The following is a 20,510-nucleotide window of genomic DNA, read 5'->3' on the forward strand; positions in this document are numbered from 1 at the left end:
CTTTCGAGAATGAATGAATGAATGAATGAATGACTGACTGACTGAATGACTGACTGACTGACTGACTGACTGACTGACTGACTGACTGACTGACTGACTGACTGAATGAATGACTGACTGACTGACTGACTGACTGACTGACTGACTGACTGACTGACTGACTGACTGACTGACTGACTGACTGACTGACTGACTGACTGACTGACTGACTGACTGACTGACTGACTCAATGAATGAACATTCTATCAATAATGCACAAAATTACTGATCAAGTTTGGTTGCTGCCATTTTATTTCTTTTTTTTTACTTTTTCTTTTTTTTCCCTTTATTCTTATATTGTTCCACATCAAATATATATGGTCAACAGACCATATGGTCTGTTGACAATTTTTTTAATCAGTATGTCCTTAAAGGCTACAAATCAGTGGATGTATAGAAGATCAGTTTTTTTTTAAACAATATATGTATTGACATTCTTTTTCAATTATATAAAACATTACAGTTATAGCTCTCTTGTTAATAAAATTTCCATAAAAAACAAACATAACAGATACACAAATACAATACAAATACAATGACAACAAATAAATAAAAAATGCAATCATAACAAACACAACTCAACAATCAAAAACAAAAACAAATAAAACAGATATGGTCCCCATTTTCCTCCACACATTACTGTGGATTATCTAATACAGGTCCTAATGGATTGCTGTTCATAAAATGCATGAACTGTCCCCATATTTCTTGAAAGTCATCAGATTTCCCTTTTTCAGATTTAATGGCTAAAGTCAATTTTTCTAGTGCAAGACAATTTGACAATTCTTTGTACCATTGCTAGATGTCTGGTTTGTCTGGGTTTTTCCAAAAGAGTGCAATTGTATGTTTAGCCTGTAGAAGAGAGTAATCATACTCTTCTTTTTACTATTAATTTTGAAGTTATTAGGAAATATACCCAAGATACACAGTTGTGGACAAATAGGAATATCCTCTGAGATTATCTGAGATAATATACCAAGTACTTCTTTCCAAAACTTCATGATCTCTGGGCATTGCCATAAACAGTGAAATAATGTACCCTTCTCCACGTTGCACTTTACACATTGGTCTGGTATATTAGGATCAAAACGATTGAGTAGAGAAGGAGTAATATACGTTCTCATCAACTGGTATTGATCGTCTGTGTTTGGGCTTTGTAGCAAGCCCTCTCCCAATGTTCAACACTTATTTCTACATTTAGATCGTTACACCAGGCCAATCTTCTACACTCAGAGGATTCCCCAGACAACCTCACAAACATATCATGAACCAGAGATACTTGACCACGACCATCAGAATAACTTACAATAATCTTTTCTAATACTGATAGAGATGGCAGCTGGATTGAGTTATCTTGGGTACTTTCGAAATAAAACTTCTTATCTGTAGGTACTTAAAAAAAATGATTTGAATATCATATTTCCTGCGAAGTCCTTTTGTGCTTTAAACCAGACTTCAATCGTGTTCTTAACAAAGGGGTTCTTTGTATTTTTTTGTAATGAAGATCAGTTCTGACAGAAAAAAACAAACAAAAAAACAACAACATTGAAATAACTTCTCTGAGACTTCTCTGTGAGTCCCAGTTAACAGCGCTGTGTTTGAAGTGTCTGTCTGCAACCTAGTACTGGTGCTGTGAAGCGGTGCGATCATAACTATTTTGTAGTCGCAGGCAGCTGAGTCAACGTGCTGTTTTTCATGACTAAATGGAGTACATTGATTTTTGTTTTCTCCTGTTTTGACTGCCTTTGACTGTCATCGTCATCTGGCTGAATGCCAATGGGTACTGACACCTAACTAATCGGTTTATCCATCCATCCATCCATCCATCCACCCATCCATCCTTCCACCCATCCATCCATCCATCCATCCATCCATCCATCCATCCATCCATCCATCCATCCACCCATCCACCCACCCACCCACCCACCCATCCATCCATCCATCCATCCATCGATCCACCCACCCACCCACCCACCCACCCATCCATCCATCCATCCATCCATCCATCCATCCATCCATCCTTCCACCCATCCATCCATCCATCCATCCATCCATCCATCCATCCACCCACCCACCCATCCATCCATCCACCCATCCACCCACCCACCCACCCATCCATCCATCCACCCACCCATCCATCCATCCATCCATCCATCCACCCACCCATCCATCCATCCATCCATCCACCCATCCATCCATCCATCCATCCATCCATCCACCCATCCACCCACCCATCCATCCATCCACCCATCCACCCACCCACCCACCCACCCACCCATCCATCCATCCATCCATCCACCCATCCATCCATCCATCCATCCATCCATCCATCCATCCATCCACCCATCCTCTGTCTTATGCAGGTGGTCTATAAGAAGGCTGTCATGGCCGTCGGGTCTCTGACGATCAATGAGGAGCGTTCTGAGGTCATCGATTTCTCCGTCCCGTTCGTGGAAACCGGGATCAGTGTCATGGTTGCCCGTAGCAATGGCACCGTCTCCCCGTCTGCTTTCCTCGGTAAGCATCCCCGCCTCCGGCCGCCACCTCGTGATTGGTTGCTAACTTGTTGTCTGTGAGAGAGAGGGTTGGTGTGTGTGTGTGTGTGTGTGTGTGTGTGTGTGTGTGTGTGTGTGTGTGTGTGTGCGTGTGCGCGTGCGTGTGTGCGTGCGTGAAATGTAAAAATACTCTGTTAGAAGTAAAAGTCCTGGATTCAAACTATGTACAAAAGTATTGGTATAAAAGTAAAGTACCAAATATAAAATGTACTCGTGCAGAATGGCTCTTTTCAAAATCACATTATTGGATTGTAAAGTCGGGGCTGATTTTAATTAGGCCACTTTGTGGTGCTGAGTAGCTTAATCTATATTAATAACAGTAAAACTAAGAGTGTCCAAATGAACGCAATAATGCTTTAAGGCCACATAGTTTTATTAACGTTAATTATTGTATTGTGCATCAATGCAAAACACAATACATTTAGCTGCAAGCAGTAATACTGGGGCCAAGCAGTGAGCACAACCTTCCATTGCGACAGCAAGTGGTCAATCTGCTCGGTGTGAAGCCAGAGCATGACACCACTTGCTAGTTTTTTGGCCTTTTGACCTTTGACATTTTGACCTGAGATCAGATTCTAAAAATGTCTTCTACATCCTGACAGTTTTCTGAAAAAGCTATGTTTCTATGTCAGTCGTTCTTCGATTTTTCAAAAATAGCAGACCTACAAGCTCATAGCTTGTAGATCTGCTATTTTTCAATAGCTAAAGCATAACATAATGCTAACACCAAAAGGGGTCCCCGCCCAAAATGGGTTAACACACTGCCCACCAATAACATAGATCTATATCACCTATGTTGCTATAGGTGATATTGTCAACAGCAATGGAGCGCGCCATCTTTTAACTGTGCACGCACCCGCGCCCACTCAATCTGTTTCTTTCGATCGCCTCCAAATCTGGGCGTGTAATGGGAGGTGAACATGTTATATTGTTATATAGGTGAACAAATATTATATATACTGTACAAGCTCACAAAATTGTGAGCTTAAAGATTGGCAATTTTTGGTGAAGAGATTCTGCATAGAAGCAAAAAAGCAGGGGACCAAGTATAGGCCAATAGGGTACTTAACGTCGAAATTAAAACAATGTCTTCTAAATCCTAAAAGTTTTCTGGAAACCCTGTTTCTATGTCAGTGGTGCTCGATATTTCATGTCAAGGACCCCAAAAATTATACTGTATGTAATTGGCCGCGGACCCCCATCTGAAAATATGTTATTCCAGGAACCTCTCGGAAGCAAAGCTTTGAGTTAAAAACATTCGCTCTAAAAGAATATATTCAAAGATTTGCGCCACATTTTCATGATTATTCAAAAATAGCAGATACAAGCTCAGTGCCGCGCTATGAGCTTGTAGATCTGCTTGTAGATCTGCTAAGGCAACAGCTTGTAGATCTGCTATTTTTCAATAGCTCAAGTGTAACATAATGCTTAAAATACCAAAAGGGGTTCCCGTCTAGAATGGGTTAACAAAGTATATTTAAGTGGTTAAAGGAGACCAAATTAGCCTGGCTCTCTCTCTACATACTTTCACCAGACACATTTACTACACATTGCAGTACAGAGGGGGCGCTGTTTCACCAATTTGAAGACACAATAAGAAATGAGATATGAAATGGCAAAATGTCTTGTAATGCAAATAAGGCAAATTATTTAATAACGTCTATTAAAATTACAATTATAACAGAGGACAGCTGCTTCCCTTCAGGAGAAAATGCTATGTGTAAGTGTGTGTGTGTGCGTGCGTATGTGTGTGCGTGCGTGGGTGCGCGTGCGTGTGCGCATGCGTGCGTGTATTCCCACAGCCCCATGTCAAACAGAGGAGACATGAAACCTAATTCTGTTACACAGCTATCAATACTTTGGGAGGGGGTTTGGCTCCACTCAGCATCAGCCCCATGGGTCTATTTGGTTACATCTGTACATTCTTGTTACATTAACACTCAGCATTTTACAGTGTACTTGGCCCCTATACTGTTTGTATACTTGGCACGACTACTTTTTTTTTCCCTCACTGGAGACTCTAGTGGCCAGTAGCCTGAATAAACACATATCTTATACACATACAGTATTGTTATATTATCATTATTATGACTAATCAGTCGTAATCATGTGAGAGCAAATGAGAGCGTGTGCACACGCATATGAACGGCGTACAATGTATGTAATATATAAATTTGTGGGTGCACACACACACACACACACACACACACACACACACACACACACACACACACACACACACACACACACACACACACACACACACACACACACACACACAGTGCCATATATGTAGCATGCAGTTATTACTGTAAGAGCCGTAATTATAAGGACTTAGCACAGAGAACCCCGCAATGGCTGGTTGCCAACGCACGCACGCACGCACGCACGCACGCACGCACGCACGCACGCACGCACGCACGCACGCACACACATACACGCACGCACGCCCATGCACACATGCCATGGCTCTGAGCCAGCAGTGCTCTCCCATACATTAAAGCAGGGTTTAATCTTTGCAGGAGCACTGTGAGCACAGAGGGAGGACAGGAGTGCTGACACCATGGCTTCTGTACGCCTACTCACCCTGTCAAACATTGTGTGTGTGTGTGTGTGTGTGTGTGTGTGTGTGTGTGTGTGTGTGTGTGTGTGCGTGTGCGTGTGTGTGTGTGCGGGCACTGCTTGCGCGAGCGGTATACTGTACTGTACTCTTTCTTGACGTGTGTGTGCAAACTACAGTATTTGTTTATTCACTCATGGAGAGAATGGGAGTAACTGAGAATGGAAATTAATCACTTGAACCCTCCATATTCTGGGGGGGACTTAAGCCAAAAATAGCCAAGCTCACAACGCGCTACAATGTGTCACAACGCACCATAATGCGTCACGTCGTAAGCTTGTAGATTGGCTATTTGTGGTGAAGAGATTTATACAGTCCAGTTTACTAATGTGCTTACTTTGTTAGTTTACTTGTTCGCTTAAACGGAAGATCAACCTTTCACTCTGTATTCTTGCTAATGTCTGCTAATTGGTAGACTGGAACTCACCTATATGCTTTTTATGGCATAGGGAGCTCCTGGCAGGATCCGCCGGGAGAAACTAGGCACAGCTGCTGGACATGAGACTAATTAATTAGAGCGACAGAGAGAGAGAGGAGTGTGTGTTTGTGCGTGCATGCGTCAATTTAACAAAGGTGCAGACGATCAGAAATCAGCAGAGAGTGAGTGACGTTTGCGCTACTGTATGCCGAATTGAAAGGGACTCGGCCCCAGACTTTTTTTTTCCTCCCTGGAAATAAAAACGTCTGGGTTTCTGAGGCTAGCTAATTGGTGTTAAAAGGACTGTTTAGCTCTGACCACAACGTTACTAGAGACCATTTCCCAAACATGACCATGGTTCATTTGAGCAGTGATTATAGAGCATGTGGTTCTAAACTTGGGCGATGTGTTGGCCGATGCTCGCCCGCTGTTAAAACGTACTGTCCATGTCCATTTAACCCCCATTGGACCCCCTCAAGGAACCATCAGGGTCCCTGGACCCCACTTTGAGAACCACTGCTATAGACTCTATAGTATAGAGGAATCCATTGGATTCACTCAATTTCAGTATGCTGGGAAAATCTACTTGCAGGGACTTGAAACCTTAAGATAGGCAATCCAACACCTAAATATAACTGTGCAGTTTGTTTTTGTCATTATCATTTTAATGGAGTTTAAACCACAGATTGATTTGAAGTCTAGCCGACAATAGGTCCTGGAGAAATATTGATTTATGAGCAGCAACATCTGTGACCTATTAACCGTACAATTGTGTTTGACTGAATTGACTCAATAATTCAGGTATCATTTCAGAAATGTTAATAATAGCTTCTGAGATTAAATGTAAACAAACCTGAAAGTAATTAACACACCAAACGCCCGGGGGTATTTGTAACCATTAAATCAGGACGCCTAGCGATTTGTTTCTTCGGGACTTATTTCAAGGTGGCTCCGTGCCATTTTGGGAAGTAGCTGATGTAGCTAGATGTAGCCAAAACACTGCCGAGGCGATTGACAACAACGGGAGGTATGATAAATTCTAATGCGACTAGCGACGGGACCGCGATTTGCTTAGAATTGGACGGATTGATTTATGTTTTAAGATTTTCGGTCTCATCGGCTAAAATGGGGTGGGGCAATGTGATCGGCTTTGATATCAATAAATCTCCGTCCTTTTATTAATCTCCGTCCTGAGCGCTGGGCGTTACTAATTGATAGAACGGAGAACTCCGTCCTTGCCGCTCGGGGTGTTTTAACATGGTCTGTAAATTATGGTCAAAGCTGTGAACAGACAAGTAGTGATTGGTCTTTGAATTTACAATCTTCCCCATCTTTGTCCCTCTGTCTTCTGTCTTTCCTCCCTCTGTCTCTGTCTCTGTCTCTGTCTCTCTCTCTCTATGTCTCTGTCTCTTTGTCTCACAGAGCCTTTCAGTGCATCAGTGTGGGTGATGATGTTTGTAATGTTGCTGCTGGTCACTGCAATGGCTGTCTTCATGTTTGAGTATATCAGTCCTCTAGGCTTCAACAGAAACCTTGCACAGGGCAGAGGTAAGAACACACACACACACACACACACACACACACACACACACACACACACACACACACACACACACACACACACACACACACACACACACACACACACACACACACCCTTAGCAGTGGCCTGGACTGCCTTATGAAAATTTCATGGCTACCAGATATTGGTAGCCATTTCATAAAACAATAACTCAGTCCAGGCCACTGTGAACATTATACAGTAAACACAAGAGCCAAATCAATCCCTTAAGCACTATTTTACAACATCAATATTTTCATTGAAATTACATTTAGGCCCCTGCACCAAAAAAAGGCAGTTGCTATGCAACATTTATATTTATATTTCCTTCTTCAAGTTCATCAGTCTCTTTGGCATATCTGAAATGAAATGAAATTAAATCTATATTTACCCAGGGTATCTGGGCTAAGCTCAAGAACTTGTTTCCAGCCAGGCCCTGCTCATAGAACACATTTCATCGTAGTGGTTCAATGCCTTGTTCAAGGGCACTTCAGCGGTGGTAATTTTAACGTGTCGGACGGCTGATTCGAACTAGGAATCAAGGTATCAAGGTATCAAGACCGCGCCGCTATCCGTTCGGCCACCGCTGCCACACAAACATCTGACATGGAAATCTCATAACCAGATGCAAAATAATTTAGATATTGCTATTTAGACAGATGCAGTGTTAGATGTTTATTTACTAGTTACTTAGGACTTAATTATTCTATTGGCACTCTATTCACTTACACTCTGTTACTCTGTGCAAGCTGTTAGGATACATGCTATTCACTCTGATCTTGCCGTTTGTAAGTTGCTCTAGACAAGAGTGCCTAAATGCCTAAATTGTAAGTCGTCTAATGGAACGTCGTGCTAATCGCATCACGCGTCTTGTGGCAATAGTAGCATCAAAGAACACCTTGCTCATTCAATTCATTCCTTTCTCCCTCCTAATACTCTGTCCGTACCTGCTATCCTAACCTTTTTGCTGCCCCTCCCTCCCTCCTAGACCCCCACGGCCCTTCATTCACTATGGGCAAAGCCGTGTGGCTGCTGTGGGGCCTGGTCTTCAACAACTCTGTGCCTGTGCAGAACCCTAAAGGAACCACCAGTAAGTTCATTGTGTCGGTGTGGGCCTTCTTCGCCGTCATCTTCCTGGCCTCCTACACGGCCAACCTGGCCGCCTTCATGATCCAGGAGGAGTTTGTCGACCAGGTCACCGGCTTGTCCGACAACAAGGTAACGAGAAACTCAAAGGGGGAGGTGGTCGGCTTGTTTGATTTTGAGTGGTGAACGACGGACTTGGGATCACACTATAGTTTGTCAGTCGGTTACAGTCGCTCTGGTGCTTTAGTGCCGTTTAGTTTAAGGCTTGTATGGTGTTACTCTGCTGCTGTACATTTGATAAGTTTGATCTTAGCACAGGCTTAACTCTCCCTGAAACCGAATGTACACATGCCTATGATATGAACTTGACTGTATGCTACTTTCCGCCATCTTATGCAGTGTAGCAATACAGTATAGCTCTGGCAGATACTTTGTCCACACACACAGACAAACACCATCGCTGGAGTGGCTTATTTAAATTGTATTTATTTACATGTGGATTTATTATATGGTTTAGATGTTGCCGGTCGGTTTTCACTTTACAGTCTGCTTTTAAGACCTATAGTACCATCAGTGTGCCAGTCCGTTCGTTGTTGTTTTATGTACAGTACTGCCACACATACTCTCTGGGAATGATTGGAAACGACAAGTTTCCAAGTCGGAAAAGGACTTTGGGAAGCTGCGGTACGTTTCTGTGACGCAGGATTCCTGAGCAAAGTGTTGGAGAATTTTCCGATCTTTTCCCTGGAGCGCATGTAGGCGGACTGATATTATCGACGTCAGTGATTCCATATACCATTTTGCACGTGCATGTGTTGTTTATGAATATATGCCATCTATCTATGTCCGTCTATCTATCTGTCTATCTATCTACCTCTCTTATTTCTATCTCTCTGTCCCATGTCCATTCTAACCCATGCTCTCTCTCTCAGCTGTCCCTTTGCTTTGAGTTGTGCTCAATGTTTGACATTGCGCGACTAGAGACATGACAGTGGAGTTGAACCCAGGCCCATGGCGGCGGGCGGGGTTTCCCCGAGAGACTCCAGTTTCCACGGCCGACGGTGATGAGGGCCACAAGGACGCTGTGAGAGCTGGGCCCTTCAACGCTTTCTCTCCCTGTTTTCTTGTTTTCAAAAGGCCCCCGTGTGAGGGCCCGAGTGGGACCCGCAGTGTACATAATGCTTCCACTGCGGATGGTGTTGGTCGCGACAACGCGTGCACACAGACACGCACACACACGCACCCACGCACGCGCGCACACACACACACACACGCACGCACACGCACACACACACGGTGAGAGGAAAGCAGAAAAGGGCGAGGGGAGGTGCAAAAGTTAGGATGAAAGGCAGAAGAGAGGTGGCGGTGAGGACGAAGGAGAACAGATGGCGAGCGCCAAGGAAAGAAGGAGGTACAAGGACAGGAAGGAAGACACGGATAGAGAGAGAGAGAGAGAGAGAGAGCATGTTGTTCTGAGAAACGAGTTAAGAGCGGGAAGGGTGGATGGATGGATGGATGGATGGATGGATGGATGGATGGATGGATGGATGGATGGATGGATGCTGGTGGGAAGAGAGGAAAGGGTGAAAGAAATGAGATTAACTAAAGGTGTTTACAGAGACAGGAGGAAGATTGGGAAGGAGAGAGAGAGAGAGAGAGAGAGAGAGAGAGAGAGAGAGAGAGAGAGAGAGAGAGAGAGAGAGAGAGAGAGAGAGAGAGAGAGAGAGAGAGAGAGAGAGAGAGAGAGAGAGAGAGAGCGAGAGCAGTGTATAGTGACAGATGCCGTAGCTGAGTGGGTATAAACAGTCCACCTGGGGAATCGCAAGGTCACTGGCTTGACCCTCAGCTCGCCCAGTCTGTGTGCCGAAGTGACACTTAACCCCTAACAGCTCCCCCATGCGCTCAGCGGAGCAGCCATCTGCTGGGTGCATGCATACAAGTAATCCCCCATGCAGTAAATAATCCCTTTCCGTATATGCTCCCTTTCCCCTAAATATTCTTTGACATCAATTTGCTTACCGATGCAGGACACTACGCTAGCCAAACAATTACTCTCAGATTTCATACGGAGACACCGACTGGCCAAACCCCAAACTAAACATCTCAATAAATGCCCCGTTGAGACACCCTGTATTGATGTTTAGTCTGCAATAATATTGACACCTCGTCAGTACAAAAACGATGTCTGCTGTGGATATAGACCTCAAAGATAAGAGATATTATTTCACACTGAGGGACAGACAGAGACCCCTTTTTTGCACATATGGCATTGAAGTTCCCAGTACAGATACAAGATGTAGTAGCTATGTGAATGGATAACCGGGGATTTGGGCTGTACACTTGACAAACAAGTAGATCTGAGACACAAACGGAGCCACCTGTTGCCCGGCTGCAGGCCCTGAATCGCTTGTCGCCCCCAAACGCTCTATGCTGCGATCACTCCTTTTACTCAGAAGTCTAACAGGAGCAATCAGTGTCCTTTGAATGTGATGATGGAAGTATAAGTGAGTCAGTTCAAAACGACAATCGCAGCAGCGGAGAGAATTGATGTTCCTATTGAAGCCGATTTGAAAAGACTGCCAGGAGAATAAGGAAGAGAAAGAACATGGAAATTCAGGCTCAATGTCAAATTATTATTTGAAGTTGAACAGCCTGATATTAGCTAGTCAATTATTAACTAATCACCGAGGAGTCCCTCTTTGACAACAGCTGTGTAATGGGAGCAAAATTAAATGAAATTCAGTGGTGTAAAAGTAACTAAGTCCATCTACTCAAGTACTGTACCTAAGTACTATTTTGATGTAGGCTTACTTTTTCTTTACTTGAGCATTTCCATTTAGTCATTTCTTCATACTTTCACAATATTTTGATTTAGTCTTAGTCTTTTGAATAACACACCATTTAGGCTAGGCTTAGTCCTATTTAGTCTTCTGAAAAACCTTAGTCGACGTAGTCTTTATTCTTAATCTTACCTGTATAGTCAACAAAATTAACACTGCTCATCTCAGAGGCTAATATTGTACTTTTTACTCTCTAAACTTTTTTTGAAAACTGTGCTTACTTCGAAAATAGCACACTGTTGCCGTGTTGTGAGCTTCCAGATCTGACATCTTTGGTATACTTTCATGGCAAAACTTATTGTACTTTTACTCGAGGGTTAATACAGAACGTTGACTAGTAACAAGAGTCGTTTTAGGTTGTGGTTTTGCTATTTTTACTTAAGTAAAAACAAGAGTACTTCTTCCACCACTGACTGAGTGTCATGCCATTAAGCTGGAGTCTCTGGAGTTTGGTATAGCCATCCTTCTTCTACGGGGAACGTTTGCCATCAATAGCCACTCTACAAGCTCTCAATTAACACCTCGTGTCGCAATGCGTTGCTATTTTTGATCTAGAGATTTGGTGTTGGAGACGAGAAATAAGTGCAACTCGGGTTTGACTAAGAATAGAGGCTGTAAGTGTATTTTGTTAAAGGTATATTCAGTGATTTCACTTAATTCAAATATCACTTATTTGTTCTTATTTTTTGGATAATCCTCCCTACTATAAAGTGTGCTGACCATATAAGGAGTTCCTCCCTGTCCCCAGTGAGCCCCTGGGGTAAAAAAACCCTAGTTTCGGTTTGGGCTTTGGGTGGCAAAGCCTTCATCCAATCAGGATGAGAGGGGCCTTCCTCCAATCATTATCGAGTGGGGCGGGCATTGGTGCACGTGCTGTTGGTCTGTTGTACTTCCCCCACTGTAGAGCGTGTGCATGTGCACATCTTGTTACCGGGTGGACTGTTTTTTTTTCCAAATCACCCAAATCACTGAATGCTCCTTTAATGGCTCCTGTCACTCTTGTGTGTCTTGTGTGGTTTAAAGGGTTGCTTCACTTTGAGTTTGCAGCCCGGCGCATCAGTGTCAGAGCCATAATGCAATAAAAGCCCTCTCAGCTCAGATGCTAAACAGCACAAAGGTCAAGATGTCTCCGGCTGCCACTTTGCATTCCATAAAGTGGAACTCTTGAACATTCCTCTACCCAGCTGTCACTCCACTGTTACCAGAGGAGGTTGTACTGTAGGTCAAGCAAGGCCAAAGCATGTGGAACGAGGCATTTCTCAAACGGCTTCACGTAAAACATTAAAAGAGCATTCAGTGATTTGAGTGATTTGGAAAACCACCCAGTCCGCCCCGGTAACAAAATGTGCACATGCACGCTCTACAGTGGGGGGAAGTGCAACAGGCCAACAGCATGTGCACAAAGCCCGCCCCCACTCGATCATGATTGGAGGAAGGCCTCTCATCCTGATTGGAAGAAGGCTTTGCCACCCGCCACCAAAACTGAAACTAGGGTTTTTTGACCCCAGGGGCTCACTGGGGACAGGGAGGAACTCCTTATATGGTCAGCACACTCTATAGTAGGGACGATTATCCAGTGATACAAGTGATATTTGAATTAAGTAAAATCACTGAATATACCTTTAAGCAACACAAAAGGAAAAGTAAAAATAGCACAGAAAAAAAAAGTAATACCAATTACATTGCAAATGATTAAAAACCCCAGTGAAGGGCATGACAGAAGTGTTTAGCATTGATTTTAAAGTATTTTCTGGGTTTGTTCCACATAATGTAGTGCATAAATACTTAAAGCTGCTTTTCTTCTGGGGACGTGCAGAAAGCAGCTTTTTTTAAATAACTTTTTTTTTATAGTTATTCCCACTTTAAAACAAAAAGCAGAACTGTCCCCTGTCTGGATGGCAAAACATCAAAGAGGAGGAAGAAACATCCGCACTCTTGTCTCTAGAGCTCCACAAGAGACTTACTTTATTTAAGCAATTTATGCCTGACGTCGAAATTTAAAAAATGTCTTCTGAAAAATCTCATGTTTCTCTATCAGTGGTGCTCAATATTTCATGTCAAGGACCCCAAACATGATATGTAATATGCCTCAGCCCTCCCATCTGAAAATATGTTGTTCCAGGAACCTCTCATGCAGAAGCAAAGATTTTAGTTAAAAACGTTCACTCTGAAAGAATATACCTACATTCAAAGATTTGAGGCACATTTTCACGATTTTTTAAAAATAGCAGACCTACAAGATCGTAGCGCGCCACTCGGTGCAAATGTCAGTCGACTGCCTTTTTTCACTGACGAAAACTAAATGGAAACTAAATGAAAACTAAGCTATGATGACTGAAACGTTAATGTATTTACAATTTCATCAACAGCTAAAAACTAGACTAAAATGTTAGGAAGGGACTAGTGGACAAGAGATCCAGTATAAGTCATTTTACACTTGGTTGCATTTACAACTCCTCCTGGATCAAGATTGAGCTTGTAGATCGGCTATTTTCAGCAAGTGTAAAATCGGTAATACGACAACATCAAGGCACCGCCAAAATACATTTTAGTCGACTAAATCAACTGTAGATTTAGTCGACTAAAACTAGACTGAAACATTCCAGGTGACTAAAATGTGACTAAAACTAAATGAAAACTATTCAAGAGACTAATATGACTAAAACTAAAATCAAAATTTGCTAAAACAACACTGGTTTCATGATGTATATTGTATAGTATTAGTAATCGATCAGAAATCTATCTTCTGGGCCCCCAAAACCCTGCATGCTTCCACCATGGATCATATAAACCAAACACAGAGCGCCCATAAAGAAGCAGAGACAGAGTTAGCCATGGGGGGAGATCTTATTAGGCTTCCGGTGTTCAGGAGGGACCGCTCGGCTGCGTGCGTCCCCCCCTGGGTGGGCCCCGTCTAGCATCTCGGCTGCGTGCGTCCCCCCCTGGGTGGGCCCCGTCTAGCATCTCGGCTGCGTGCGTCCCCCCCTGGGCGGGCCCCGTCTAGCATTAAGAAAAGGCCAGTCAAACAGCAGCTCTTGAGTGGTCCACTTGGGACCTGTCCTTATACTGTACATCCAGCCTCCATGTTGCTGCCTCCGGAGGACATGCTGTTCTGTATTCTCAACAACACGCGGGAGCAGAGCACGTGTTTCAGCGAGTTCACTTTATCCCAAAACCTCTGTTCGTTTTTTTTTTCTTCTAACGGTTGAAAACGGAGCTCGTGTTATTTTGAATGTATCCAGATGTAACTCGGAGAGCGTATAGGGTTATAGGCCTACAACTGGAACCCAACAGCATTCATTTTTGTCCGAATTTTGCCAGAGAATATTTAGTCTTAGTCTTTTGAATAACACACCACCACACACACCACTTCTGAATAAAACCTTAGTGTGTTACTGTAAGTCTTAGTCAACAAAATGAACACTGCCGAACAGATACCCGGATTTGTGCACTCTCAGAGTGCAATTGCCGCGGCTGGATGTCGTGGTGGAGGCCAGCCGGCCATATCGGCATAGAGACGGCAGCCATTTTTAGCCTCTCTGGAGACTGATCGGTTCATCTTGTATTGACACTGCGTTTGACACGCCAGGTGCAAAAAAGGGGTTCATGGCGAAGACTCCTGGATAACGACACCCAGGGGAGCTGAGACTATGAGAGATAACGGGAGGAGAACATGCTGTCCCCCAGTAGAGATTAGCATGAATGTTCTGAAACAGGCAAGAGGCGAGGTGTGCGGTCGCTCGGTTATAGTGGAAAAAAAGTACTCAAATGTTTTACTTAAGTAAAAGTACAAATACTGTAGATGTACTCTGATACAAGTAGAAGTCCGTATTCAAAATGCAAGTAAAAGTATATAAAAGTATTGGCATCAAAAGGTACTTAGAGTACTAAACGTAAAAGTACTCATATTGCAGAATGTCCCATTTCACAAGTTCAAAATGTGTACAAAATCTTTTGAAAATAGCAGATATACAAGCTCACAATGTGTTGCATCGCCACACATTGTGAGCTTGTATATCTGCTATTTTCAAATGGCTGAAATGCATATAGGGTTGAAGTGGTTAATGTATGTTTTCTAATCAAAATGAAAACTCCAAAGTATATAGCAACTAAAGTTTTCAAATAATTGTATAGCGGAGTAAATTTAAAGGTTTTGCCTCTGAGATGTATAGTGGAGTAGAAGTATTGGAAATTGGAAACACTCAAGTAAAGTACAAAGTACAAACACCTCACAATTGTACTTGAGTATACAGTACTCGAGTAAAGTGTTCAGGTCCACCCGACACACGTCCATCTTATTCCCACGTGTGTCCTCCCGTCCCGCGCTGCACGTCACTCGGTTAGACACTCATTGGAACGATTGCAAGCGCTGACCTTCCGCTGGTCGGAGGACACGGTCACCTTTCACTGAGTGTACAGTAGTGTACAGAGAGAGAGAGACAGGCTGACCTACTGTACACCGTATTGTCCACACCGAGATGTACAGTAGAGGCAGGCAGAGTGACGAGCAGACCCCATTTATAGGCTATTCACTTGTCAAATTTAACATATTTTCAATGCTAACAATGCGACACAATTGGAGAATAAGTTATTTTCGGTTATTGCCATTGCCGTGTGACTGAGGCTGTACAACAGATTGAAACAAACTGTACATAATGTTATGCAGTACATATCATCCCAGCACATAAGATTACAGACACACACACACTACACACACACTACACACCACACGCACACACACACACACACACACACACACACACACACACACACACACACACACACACACACACACACACACACACACACACACACACACACACACACACACACACTCCCCAGTACATGTAGCACACAATTATTCCAGTTTCCCTCTTGCTCAGATCTCCTTGTACACTACAGCATAGACAGCTAAGTCACATAATGCAGTATACAGATGATGTAATAGACAGACACACACATTATATACCCCCCCCCCCCCCACACACACACACACACACACACACATACACACACACACACACACACACACACACACACACACACACACACACACACACACACACACACACACACACACACACACACACACACACACACACATAGCCCCCCTTATACACGCGCATGCACATACACAACGGCACACACGAGGGGACCCTGCTCTTATATAACCACACTTGCATAATAAGGAAAAAAAAGGGTGGCGGGGGACAGAGAGAATAAGGAGGTGGACGAGTAGAGAGGAAGGGTGGGGGGGGGGGGAGGGAGAGAGAGAGAGAGAGAGAGAGAGAGAGAGAGAGAGAGAGAGAGAGAGGAGAGAGAGAGGCGATGGAGGAGGAGAACCGAGGGAGAACAGAGCGTTTGGACAGCAAGAGGTACATGGCAGAGAGGTGACAGTTGGTGATGAAGAGGAAGATAAGGATCTGTATGTGTGTGTGTGTGTGTGTGTGTGTGTGTGTATGTGTGTGTGTGTGTGTGTGTGGGGGGGGGGGGGGGGGGGTGGCATTGTGCAGGAAACGACACTGAAACGAGAGAGAAGGGAATGGAGAAACGGAGTATATATATATATATACATCCCAGGAGAGACGGCGCTAGGCAGTGGCACATCACGCTCCTCCCCAAGAATGACGTACTTTATATAGTTCAGGCAGAGTACAGATGATATTTCAGTGTTATACTCACATTCAGCTCTATATATACACACAGTAACACAGTAAAGATGCTCAGTGTCAAGTTTATATAGCTCTGAGAGTGTACAGATGGAACCCGAATCGGTTTGTTTGCTTTCTATTTGTACACTCTCTGGGTTGCATTATGGGTAAATTAACACTGAGGATTGTATAAATTACACACAGTAAAATGAGTATACACTTGTACACTTTCAGAACCTATACTTAGATGACTGTAGGGCTCAATACTAGGTCCCTTTGGTTTCACTCTAAAATAGCTATATATTGCTATTTCTGTTGAATGTTAGCTCCCAGAATAGAGACACCTCAAGGACCTCAAGTGGTTAAACCAACGGCCCATTTTCTTTCCTCCCGGTCTATTTTACCATTTTAACTTTCATCCCTGCAGCAGACGGCAGGGGATTTAAACCACTGTGCTTTGCTCAAGGGCAAGACACGTGCAGGAACTGTTGAACTCACCTTTTCATTTCCTGACGTGCACTTTCTGAAGGATTTGAACCTGAGGCTGTGACCCTTTATACTGTGGTGGTTGGGGAACCCTCAGGGTTCCTGGGGGGACGGGGGACTTCCAAATGGACCCTCACAGGTCTGTAACTCTCAGAGTTATGTTCCCCCAGCGTCCCTATAGGGTAGGTAGGTACCCTCACGAAAAAACATGCGGTAATCCTGGTCTATATGCTGCCTCCCTCGGGTCAGCCTGGTTGGAATAACATGTTCCTTCCACGCGCTATACGTCCTACCGGAGAAACCCCCCTCACCTCCCCCGTCAGGTGATATGAGAAGCGGCCTGCTCACTGAGTCCTCATGCATTGAAGGAAGCATGAGCACAGTTCGGGGCCCCTCCCCAGGTTGGCAGAGGGAGAGTAGCGCCCAGGATTACAGCCATAATAATGGGGGTCCGGGTCCTTTGCAATTACACCTTTTAGAACCACTGATTTAGTCTCAAGTTGTTCCTCTGACCCTTTTAGACGCGGCTCCTAGGGGAAACGAAGAGGTTAGCAGAGAATGAGGGATGGAGTGGAGGGAGAGGGAGAGGTAGGGGGAGAGCGAGAGGAGCAGAAGGGTGGGTTAGGGTACGTTTGGATCCCTCGCTGGGTTAAATGAGCACTCTGAATTTGAACCGTGTGTGGTTCCTCCCCGGGGCCATCAACTCGAGAGGCCGGTGCTGACGTGCAAACACATGTCTGACATCACCAAAAAACACCACACCACACACACGCACACACATACACATACACACACGGCTGACATCCCTCAGCCTGACCTGATTACATGCGGTAGCATATATAGCAGACACACATACGTAAACACTTACTCACGTGCACACACACACACACACACACACACACACACACACACACACACACACACACACACACACACACACATAAACAATTGAACCCATGGCAGACAAACAAACACAAACAGATGATCGTACAGATGTTGAACTCTAACGTACACTGGCAAGCAATGGACACACAATTTAATAATTACACTGTGTAGTGTGTACACAATGTGCTGTGTATCTTGGCCACACTCCATCGCACGCACGCACATGCGCACACACACCACACACACACCACACACACACACACACACACACACACACACACCACACACACACACACACACACACACACACACACAACACACACACACACACACACACACACACAGTCACAGTCACAGACACGAGGGAGTTTGTATGGTAAGCCTTCCATATCTGAGGACTAATGGACCTTGGACAGACACACACACACACACACACACAACACACACACACACACACACACGCACACACACACGGTGCGCACGCACAGCCTGTGAAATGCGGGGCTCTAATTGATAGAGCCTGTCTGTTTGTGGTGCCCCGGGGCAGATCGTTACCATATAGTGCTCTGGGCATATACTGAGTTGTACCTACAGCGATGAGCACTCCACACTCCTCATACCCCCTGACCTGTTTGAAACTCACTACAATTATACCCAGGAGAGGGAGAGGAGAGAGGAGAGGAGAGGAGAGAGAGGAGTGGAGAGAGAGAGGAGAGGAGAGGAGAGGAGGAGTGACAAACAGCGAGTGAGACAGAGCCGGAGAGGAAGAAGAGGTGAAACAGGCCCACCGACCTGACAATATCTGGGGGAGGATTGACCAGAGAGAGAGAGAGAGAGAGGAGGATGGTACAAGGGGTTATAGCGCAGTGGTTCCCTAACTTGATTCATGTCAAGGACCCCCAAATTTACACTAATTAGCCCGCAGACCCCCCCCCCCCCCCCCCATATTGAAATATGCCAGGGACCCATAAGAGAAGATTTTCATGGCTCTAGCAGTGATTCTCAACCCGTGTCATTTCAAGGACCCCCGGTTTTTACATGCATTAGTCTACGGACCCCCCCATTTAATGGCATTTCTATCTGAGACCCCCCAATTTATATCGTAAAATCAATGTTTTATTTTTGTACACTCTCAGTTACAGACCCATAAAGGGCCCATTTGGTTCCAAACTATATCATGTAGAGCTGGTACCCCCTGGAACTCTCTCAAGGACCCCTGGGGGTCCCCGGACTGGTATCGAGGGAGGAGATCAGGTGATGATGACTGAGGGAGAGAAGGGAGAACAAAAACAATCTGTGTTCAAAATGTGAAAAGGAGACGTGAGCAGAAGACGAGCAAATGTGATGATCAGGGAGTGTATACATGTGTTCTATATTCAGCCGCGCATTTCCCAGTGACATCATCATACTGATTACAGTACAGCACGTACTGAAACAAACATTACAGCAACATTACAAGACGGACATTATGTGAGGATTACATAAAACGATACTGTAATGATGCGATTTCTATGCCATGATCCGGCTCACATTTCATTCCACGCGCTGACCCAAAGGGAGCGACGGGATGCGCATACATTTCCATGCCATTAAGACGTCCGCCCCACTAATGGCGCCGTGCATAGCGCTCGCTGCTGTAAGTACAATGTAATGGTCTAATTGTGTCATTTGGCGGCTGCCTTTATTTGCGGCGGCCTACAGTGGAGGACCGCAATGCCGTTCCCCTCCAGGAGACCTTAACTATGTTTACAAATGAGATGTTGTACAAAACACAGCCGCGAAGCAATGAAGGTGCAAAATACTGCAACTGCTAATTGGTTGGAATGGTATAACGGGGAAGTTCACATTTAGTACATGAGGTGTCTTTTGAAATATATATACTATTACAATTTGGATAAATACGGTGCAAATGGAAAAACAAAGTACGACAAAGTAAACAATAGTACATATTAATTGTGTGTGTAATTGTGTGTATGCAGTTATGCACGCACAGATGGGGCTTGTTGCCGCCATCAAGAACAAGGTTACTCTATACAGAGGTCATGTGTAAAGGGCTGTCCGCACCAAAGACGGAAAACTATCTAACGAGAGAATCCACATTAAAGAACGATAACATCCTGTAAACGTGGTGAGTGATGTGTTGAATGTGACGTGTTGAATTGGCCCTGCTAGATTGCATTTCATTTGCTTTCAGTGATTCTATATATAAAGTACATCGTTCAACAAATCACTCTGAAAGTGAAAGATACCACTGTGGTTGTCCTTGCAGTCATGGTGTGGACTCTGCCGTCCACTTAGAACTTCCTTCTATTGAAATGGAATTTATAGTTCTCCTTCTTGGTGTAGATGGCCCTTAAGCACTGCCATGA

The 20,510-nt window shown here is 44.3% G+C and overlaps 1 protein-coding gene across 1 annotated transcript in view; it reads left to right on the forward strand.

Annotated features, from left to right (window-relative positions):
- Window positions 1-20,510, forward strand: part of grin2aa (glutamate receptor, ionotropic, N-methyl D-aspartate 2A, a) — a 292,852-nt gene that overhangs the window by 254,062 nt on the left and 18,280 nt on the right. The window contains exons 9-12 of the mRNA XM_079519794.1: window positions 2,403-2,556; window positions 7,055-7,180; window positions 8,182-8,411; window positions 9,261-9,340. Of these exons, the coding sequence (XP_079375920.1) occupies window positions 2,403-2,556; window positions 7,055-7,180; window positions 8,182-8,411; window positions 9,261-9,340 (590 nt within the window). The remainder of the gene's footprint in view (window positions 1-2,402; window positions 2,557-7,054; window positions 7,181-8,181; window positions 8,412-9,260; window positions 9,341-20,510) is intronic.

This window comes from Electrona antarctica, assembly GCF_951216825.1.
Source record: "Electrona antarctica genome assembly, chromosome: 14".
NCBI lineage: Eukaryota > Metazoa > Chordata > Actinopteri > Myctophiformes > Myctophidae > Electrona > Electrona antarctica.